At 31.3% G+C, this 8,244-nt stretch overlaps 2 protein-coding genes across 6 annotated transcripts; one reads left to right on the top strand and one right to left on the bottom strand.

Moving 5' to 3' along the window:
* Nucleotides 1–904: 904 nt before the first annotated feature.
* LOC120771618 lies at nt 905–5,739 on the bottom strand. Of its 5 annotated transcripts, none has more exons than XM_040099735.1 (3): nt 5,624–5,739; nt 3,147–3,837; nt 905–1,598 (listed from the first exon to the last, which is right to left on the bottom strand). In XM_040099735.1, the coding sequence occupies exons 2-3, from the start codon at nt 3,361–3,363 to the stop codon at nt 1,405–1,407; spliced, it is 411 nt and encodes a 136-aa protein (XP_039955669.1). In that variant the 5' UTR covers nt 3,364–3,837; nt 5,624–5,739; the 3' UTR covers nt 905–1,404. The 5 variants fall into 5 exon arrangements, with proteins under 5 accessions (XP_039955669.1, XP_039955652.1, XP_039955644.1 ...); XM_040099718.1 differs by lacking the exon at nt 5,624–5,739 and adding an exon at nt 5,196–5,235; XM_040099710.1 differs by lacking the exon at nt 5,624–5,739 and adding an exon at nt 4,023–4,499.
* Nucleotides 5,740–6,966: 1,227 nt separating this feature from the next.
* LOC120777280 (cyclin-dependent kinases regulatory subunit) lies at nt 6,967–7,909 on the top strand. The gene is made up of 2 exons (XM_040108490.1): nt 6,967–7,162; nt 7,252–7,909. The coding sequence occupies exons 1-2, from the start codon at nt 7,104–7,106 to the stop codon at nt 7,541–7,543; spliced, it is 351 nt and encodes a 116-aa protein (XP_039964424.1). The 5' UTR covers nt 6,967–7,103; the 3' UTR covers nt 7,544–7,909.
* Nucleotides 7,910–8,244: the final 335 nt, after the last annotated feature.

An 8,244-nucleotide genomic window follows, 5' to 3' on the forward strand; every position in this document is an offset into this window, starting at 1 on the left:
GCGCTATAGCGCGGAAATTATTTTTAATAAATAATAATAATATTTGAATTTTTCAATAAACGTTTAAATTATTTATTAGCAACATTTTAGCGCTGGCTTCGGTTAATCTATATTTAAGAAATTGTAATTTCAAATTAATGAAAGAAGTTGCAATTTGATTTTCAGGAAGTGCTTTAAGAATGGCATGCATAATTTATTGATTTGTTGGTTCAGCTCGTATTTTTCACTTTTGATTGTTGTGTTTATAGATTTATTAAGCCCCTGGAATATTACACACATCATTATTTGTATACGTCTATATATAAAAATCTGTACATATTTATATGCTTACAAGCATGCCTATATAGCTAAGCGTGCGTGGAGTCATAAAATCTTTAGTTTATTGCAATTTCTCGCTACAAAAAGGCACAGCTGCAGCCGATCGCATCTGTTGCTTATGCACCTAATTAAGATAATTATTACACCTCACACTCACAGACTTATGCGTTCATTACCTTCCTACGAGGCAGTTCTTTTGCTTTTGTTTAATGTAGAGGTTTTCTCGTATGCTTTTTTTTCACTGGCGGCTAGCTATGGCGGTGATTGCTATTTTTAATATATCTGAGGCAAATTTAGTAGTGCATATAGAATCTTAAAATCTGCACAAGTTAGCGCCAAACTAGCTATTGAATACTATCCATACAATTCAGTTTGTGTGTTTTGGGTTTCGTGACATGTCGCGTTCGGTAATCAGGCGCATCGATTTCGTCTGAGCATAGTACAAAAAAGTGCATTAAGCTGAAACGCAAATTTAGTGCTAAAACTTAAATAACAAAACTTAACCAAATTTATGTTTACAGAAGTGCGCTAAAATGCGTTGTAGACTTACCTGAAAGTACAAAGTATATAATATAACTCTTGTCCAAACAGCCTAAGTGGTTTCGACATAGGAAAATGCTCAAATTGGTCTCAAAATATTGGTTTACATATGTATATGTATATCATAGGCTTAGTTTCGGGTCATCTCTTATATATTAAAAGCATCAACTACATTTCAAGAGCATATGTATGTATGGCGTTTGTCGTAGTTGCACTACAGTTAGGCTATTGAGTTGGCTTCACTGCTAAAATTGTGTATTATTTTCGTTTGAGGAAATGCATCACTTCTTCTGCTTATTCTTGCAATTCTGACCATGAAGATTAACGTTGTGAGCTTTTCGCTAAAAGTTGCCTATATTTTTACTTTCGTTCTTTATGTGTTTTCGATTTCGAAGTACAAAACGAGCTAGTTTTTACGTATTCGTCCTAACTCTTGTATCAGTACCATTATGTAGAATCATTAACATTGCTTATTCATGCATCAAATCATACATGAAATTGTTCCAAGTTCGTCGTTACAACTTTAATGTAAATTCTTATCGACTGCTAGGTATACGAAACATCGCCAAACATGGTGCAGATGAAGACACAGGCATACACTAGTTCAGCACCTTGGAGGGCTATCATTAAGGCACTCAGAATCAATTCGAGTTTGAGAACATAGGTTTGAAAAAGACATAAATAGATAACAAGAGCAAGACTGGGCAGTGTTAATATTACGGATGCTGTTGCTTGCCAGCCTACAAGTAGAAATCAAACAAAAAAAAAAATTATTAAAAATTTATATAAACGACATGCGTTTGTATATATGTATGTGTATTATTATATATTTTTATAATCTATGCACATTAGGGTGATACTTATAAGCACTTAGAATTTACTATTGTTTTCAGTCACTTCGTTTCAATAGAATTTTGAATATATTTATGTATGTGTAATGTGTAAAAAATTGTATTTAAAAACAACTTCGGTTTCATTATAACCGACTCGGTACTTAGGATTTAGAATTTTCGTGCTACTCTCAAAGTTCACCTTGGGTAGTCGAAAAAGTCATTTCGTATTTCTAATCAAACTTCAACTTATTTTTTTATATTTACACTACACTTTTTGTCGTTTTTCCGCTAGAGACATTATTCCATCAGTGTAATACTTTCATCAGTGTAAATCGAAATTTCGAAATTTCCAAAACGGAAGCGAGCGAATCATTGTGCTACGCGAACTGATACAGCATCGTCTTCGTAAACTTCACAAATTTCATTGGTGGCTTGCGTGGCATTCTTCCCTTTTTTATACAAAAATTTCAAAATATAGCGAATTTCTTCATAATTTTAACATATTTTTGAACAGCTGTAACTTTTTTTTAACTTCTCCGAACTTAATTTTTTTTTGTTAAATGCAGCTTAAAATCCCACCTTTCCAACACTATGTATATGGTATGACAAAATACGAAAAGACTTTTTCGACTAATCAGTATAAAATGCGTTCTTGCCGCACAGAAGAACAATTCTTGCTACTATTTAACTTTTTACTGCTATTCAGGGATGCCTTGTCGAGGTTTTTTAAATGGTTAATATGTTCTAGTTAAATTGTAATTTTTCTTTTACATTGTAATAAAAAATTACAATCTAATAAAAAATTATGTGAAACATATTTTTAATAAAACTTTTGATTACATAATTGTATGCATATAAAATAAGGACATAACTATTAAAATTTATGGTGTGCTGTCATAATTGAAATTCCTCACCCATAAGCAAATTACTGTCAACATTTATATACATGAATATTATAAACCTTTTGTCCTATAGGAAATTTTATATATTAAACTTTTATTTAAAATCATCATCTATATTTATATACGAGTTGCTATTTCACGATAATTACATTCTATACACAGTATACATATATGCTGTAGTAGAGATATATGTACATATGCAAGTCATACTACTCCTCAAACTTATAAAATATTAATATCAAGGCAAAAAATTGAGGCTTTAGCTACTGCCGAGAAGCTTTTGAATGTCACTACCGCTACTCCTGATATTGCTTCACTTGTAGCGATTACTGTTAAAAAATAGCATACTTGTATGTCATTAACTTAAAGCGTCAGATAAAATTTTCCTGCGGGGTTCAAAGTTTCGAGCTAAGTTTTGTTTACAGTGTAGGCATATAAACAATGCATATCACCCACATATGTACATACTTATATGCAATACATAGACATGTACACGAAGTGCTGAAAATTTAATAGATATGAAAAACAAGTGGCAAACATTTTTAGTACATACCTCGATCGCTTAAACTGCTCTTCCGACCTAATACAATTCGTATTGTTTCCACAATGCACAATGCGAGTAATATGCACCCTTCTCGCGTCAACTCTTGCGTAGTATAATTCAATCCGATTGCCTTCAGAACACCGACACCAATCTCAAATATGGCGTACATTCCAAAGTAAAACGAATTCAAATACATGAGGATTTCGTAAATGAGACTGGCATTCATTTTAATAGGAGTACGTCACCGCGTTTGGAGCCGAATTGTGTTGTTTCCTGGGCGGGTTAGTTGTTTGCCTGATAAGGTTGATTGGCTAAAGCGTTTTGCAAACTTGACTAGTTAATGTGTCCTCTCTAACCTCTGTTGTTGTGTATTTATGTGATTATTATTTTTTTTTTGGCGGCGGGTTGACGGCAATGGTGTAGATGGCTTAGTTGGCGGCTGGCTGCTGAGACAGCTAATGATGGTTGATGTACTATTTTGGCTTTGGTAAGATATGAACCGCTTGGTCGGCTATTGATTGTTAGGCCATTTGTTGTTTGGGCTCTGTTGCTTGTAAGTTACTTGTTCAGCTCTATACATTCTGAGCATTCACTCTCACTCACTATAACTGCTATGTAAGTTTATGTAGCTTCTAATTTACAGTGTAGGCATGTTTTTGGACAAGGCCTTGTAGATGAAACATACTGTGTGGTGCATTACCTAAGGTTTTAAAAACATTAAAATGCTGTGTTAACTAGAAACTGTTACTATTTATTCATATGTTATATAGGACATACAAATGTTTGTATATTATTTTTACTTTTGTTTTGTTTTGTTATGCGTTATAGTCATATTTCATCGCAAATGAAGCCGATTTTTAGTTGACCTATAAATCGCAAACTTACTCGAAAGGTAAATAAGCACGGACTGAATTTATGATGTTAATGTGATACAAATAATTGCTTTGGAATTGCTTTAACTCGACCCAATGCCATTTTGGTATTGGAGCACTTTATTGGCTGGCGATAATTTACATCAGTGTATCTGCCTAGCCGTCAGCAAGGATCGTTGTGTTACTTTTAATGCTTTATAATTTAGCAGAAAAAAACGGTGGTTTTAATTTATTTGGTGCAAATAGTTAAATGATATGAAATGGATTAAAAGGCGGTCGTACGACAATGTTTAATTCGTTTATTGTTAACGATTTCTCTGCTGCTCGTTTTCATTTTTTTACTGTAGTATCCATGTTGGTGCTGTCGTTATTGCATTCTTCTCATTTTTAGTTGTCCGTATGTTTAAGTTATTTTTCATATATGTATGTATTTGTTTTCAAGGGATTTTATTAACTATAGATACGACGCCCTCAATTTCTAGTAACTACCATATAGTATGTTCGAATGCATAGCTATTTTTATTTTTTATAACTGTTATCTTTCTTAATTCTTTTAAAGTACATACGATAATTTTAACTTTTTAAGTTGCTTTTATTTATATTCTAATTTTAAGACAATGTTTCGATTTATTATATTAGTTGCTTATAACTTTCTTATTTTCGCCATTATATTAGATAAATTCTGCACGAAAAACAAAACGAAAACACATAAAAAGAAAATTATGACAGACGAAACAGCCTAAAATATTCAAGGAAGAGAAGAATATGCTCCTAGCGTAGACGATGAAAATAAAGTAGAAAGAAACTATAAAACGATTTCGATCTCAACGGAGATGATTAAATGTAGCACCAGAGAAGATTGTTTCTTTTAGCTTTTGTTAATGTGTGTCACGTTAACCATTAACTTAACACTAGCTCATTTGTGCACTGTCAGGTACTTGCAATTACTTATGTTACATATGTATGTATGTAATTATTGGTAAGCTCACATGTTATAATTTTGCATAACTTGAATTAATGATTCCCTATAGACTATGTACATATGTATGTACATATATAATACTACATTACTATATGCATATATGTATGTACATCAAAGTTAATTTTCGCACTTATATTTAGGATAACACATTTCGGATTTAAATATTATCTCATTTGTCTTTACGACACACATATTTGCACTTACTAGTTCACTAAATTTTCAATATTATGAACACGAGTTTTATCTATTTTTGTACACTGTTCCACTTTTTTACAAATTTCATTGAAATGGAATACATAAAAATTAAGTCTGTCAAATAACTCATTGATTTGTCTTTGAGCAGAGCAGATATTTAATTCTCTATTTATATTTATTACAAAATTGCGAATATTTTGCTTTGATTATATGTACAGTACATATTTGTATTTTCATTCGCTTGTGTTAATTTTTCCTGCTGCGCGTACACTATTTCTCCGTGCCTTGTACGCGCTCGCCTGTGTATGTTCTACTTTGACAGCCTGCCTGCCTTGCTGCCTTTTTACTTAAGCCAATATTTCCATGCAAAGACATATCTACATACATATCTACTCGTAAGTATAATGAAATATATATAAGTACGTTTAATTGTATACCCTTAAAATACATCGGTATATACACAGTATATTTGTTTAAGAAAAGCGGTATTCTTTGCACTGAATGAAAATGTAAAATATATTTGTCGTTGTATGAGGGAACTATAACAAAAAGACAACAGAAAGTGCATTTGTTTCCCGTCCCATCATAGTTTCTACCTGGACAACTATCACCATCAACCCACAACTCGTTTGTTTGCTTTCACTATTTACTCCTTACGTATTCTGGCGAGAACGAATACTCGTTGTAGTCGGAAGTGCAATTGTATATCGTTGGTAGTTCATTGTAAACGGTGGTTGTGTTATTATTTTTTGCCTTGATGTTTCTCGCTCTTTGAATTTTTTCCATTATAATTCCTTTTCGGTATTTAACGCTTATCGACGATTTATCATAGTTTTGTTTTAGGCTTATTTCGTATTTTTCTTGAGTATTTTTGGTTCGTGTCAACTAGATTCGCACAATTATCATATTCTACATATAAATTAAGTAATATTTTATAAATACACAATCCAACTGTTGCAGACAGAAAAAACATACATACATACAATGCATATTAAAAGAATGTACGAAAAAGTAAAATGTGTACAAAAATTAGTCAAAGATGACTATTGCATTATCACATCGAAAAACATTGCTGTTTTAAAAAAAGGCATCCGTAAGTATGCAAGAGAAAGTTAAAGATAAAAAAATATTTCTAAGAGGAAATTAATTTGAAATCCGTTTCCGTTTCTCAAATTCCATTTATTGAACACCGAGGCACTGATGACAGAGAAGTAAAATACAGAAACTGGAACAAAACAATATTTTGATTAAAATGTTATATGATTAAAAAATACCTAGAAAGTTCAAAATAAACGTAATTCGCATTTGAAAGATATTGTTTATTTATTTTGAGTCCTTCTAACCCTTATAATTTACAGCAACTATCCGCGAAACAGAGCTGATCATTAGTGGGATGGAGTATTGAAAACCTGCGAACCATTAACAGCATATTCGTTCAAAAGTCCAAATGTATTTATATTCTTTTCCAAAAACCATTACTATTTTGTAATACCTATTTTTCTGTAAGGTGTGGAAGTTAAGACTTGTGTAAGCGTAAGGTTACGATTTCAATTTTATATTCTTTTAGAACAATTAATTATTATATTAGATAGAATACCGAATTTACTGTTTGTAAGCAATGTTCATTTAGTAAGCTTAATTTCTTAATTATATGAATTACTTTATATATGTAGGTGTAGTAAGGTACATATATCTTTATTTATATATACAAATGTAGCTACAGTTTAAGCATCTCTGTTTTGTACCATCGTGCCTTTTTCTCGTATAAGAAGAAGCATTGACAAGTGGATATTTCTAAACATTTTAGGTGAAAACAAGGGACGCAATTTACAATTTGGAAAATATTTCCATTTTTGTGTTAAGTAATTACAGTATATTTCAGTTGTGTACAGTATTAGGGGATATTTAAAAATTAAAATGCCTGCAGATCAAATACAGTACTCAGAAAAGTACTTCGATGCCATTTATGAATACAGGTTTGTTTGAATTGCTTAGATCTGTTTATTTTGTGGAGTTTCACCTTTCGTCAATTGAGTGAATTAAAGTAAATATAATAATAATTTAGGCACGTTATTCTTCCGCCGGACTTAACGAAGCTGGTACCAAAGTCTCATTTAATGAGTGAAACTGAATGGCGAAATTTAGGTGTGCAGCAGAGTCCAGGCTGGGTGCACTACATGATTCACGCGCCTGAACCTCATGTGATACTCTTCCGAAGGCCACGTACTGATATTCCAGAAACTGAGACGAATATCAACACCAATAATTCTGTTGCCATAAACAATACAAACAAAGAACAACCTGCAGCACAACAAAAACAGATGAACGCTAACAATAATGTATCAGTGCATGGATAATAATGTTTCTGCATAAAGTGGAAATGCTACACAAAACAAGACACCTCGTTCAAAACAAGATGTATAAGATAATTATAATACATTTTTATTTTATTTTTAATTTCAATCGTTTGCGAAAAAATGGAATAATCCATTGAAAATGCATGAACTACTCAGCGTTAGAAATCAAAGAATTATATTTAATTTATTAAATATGTATAACACATCGATCTGTGAATAGACTATATATTGACTTTGTTGAACCCAAAAGAGACATTTTCAAGTAAACATATTTAATATGGAAAAAAAATAAAAAAATAAACTTTAGCGTTAAGGTTTTATTACTGCGATGGAATTAAAGATTTTTTATATAAGACAAAACAAAAATTCTAGCTTTTTATTATTATAATGAGAGTATAAGTATTTGGTATTTCTAATCTTTTCTATTCAATAAATGTTTTTTAATTTAGATATTTTTTTCTTTCAGAGTTTTGATTTCATCTGGCCTTATAGTAGCGCCACCTGTCTGAGAAGTTGTCCTAAGCTTTAAACGAAAAGAAAATGTTTTAAGTGTTATATGCTTTCAACACATATCTTATGAGCAAATTTTAAAGATGTTTTTATTTATTTATTTTTTTTTTGAAATGTTGGAGAACATTAAAATTCTCTGCAAAATTTATTAAAAATTAAATGGATTGAAAAAATGTAAATAAGATGTCACC

The sequence above is a fragment of the Bactrocera tryoni genome, chromosome 1 (genome assembly GCF_016617805.1).
Source record: "Bactrocera tryoni isolate S06 chromosome 1, CSIRO_BtryS06_freeze2, whole genome shotgun sequence".
NCBI lineage: Eukaryota > Metazoa > Arthropoda > Insecta > Diptera > Tephritidae > Bactrocera > Bactrocera tryoni.

Excerpts from the sequence above, each read along its gene's own strand:
- LOC120771618 (XM_040099735.1), bottom strand. The coding sequence starts at position 3,363 with ATGAATGCCAGTCTCATTTACGAAATCCTCATGTATTTGAATTCGTTT. Across the intron at positions 1,599-3,146 it reads GAGCAGTTTAAGCGATCGAG|GCTGGCAAGCAACAGCATCC; the intron begins GTATGTACTAAA and ends TTCTACTTGTAG.
- LOC120777280 (XM_040108490.1), top strand. The coding sequence starts at position 7,104 with ATGCCTGCAGATCAAATACAGTACTCAGAAAAGTACTTCGATGCCATT. Across the intron at positions 7,163-7,251 it reads GATGCCATTTATGAATACAG|GCACGTTATTCTTCCGCCGG; the intron begins GTTTGTTTGAAT and ends ATAATAATTTAG.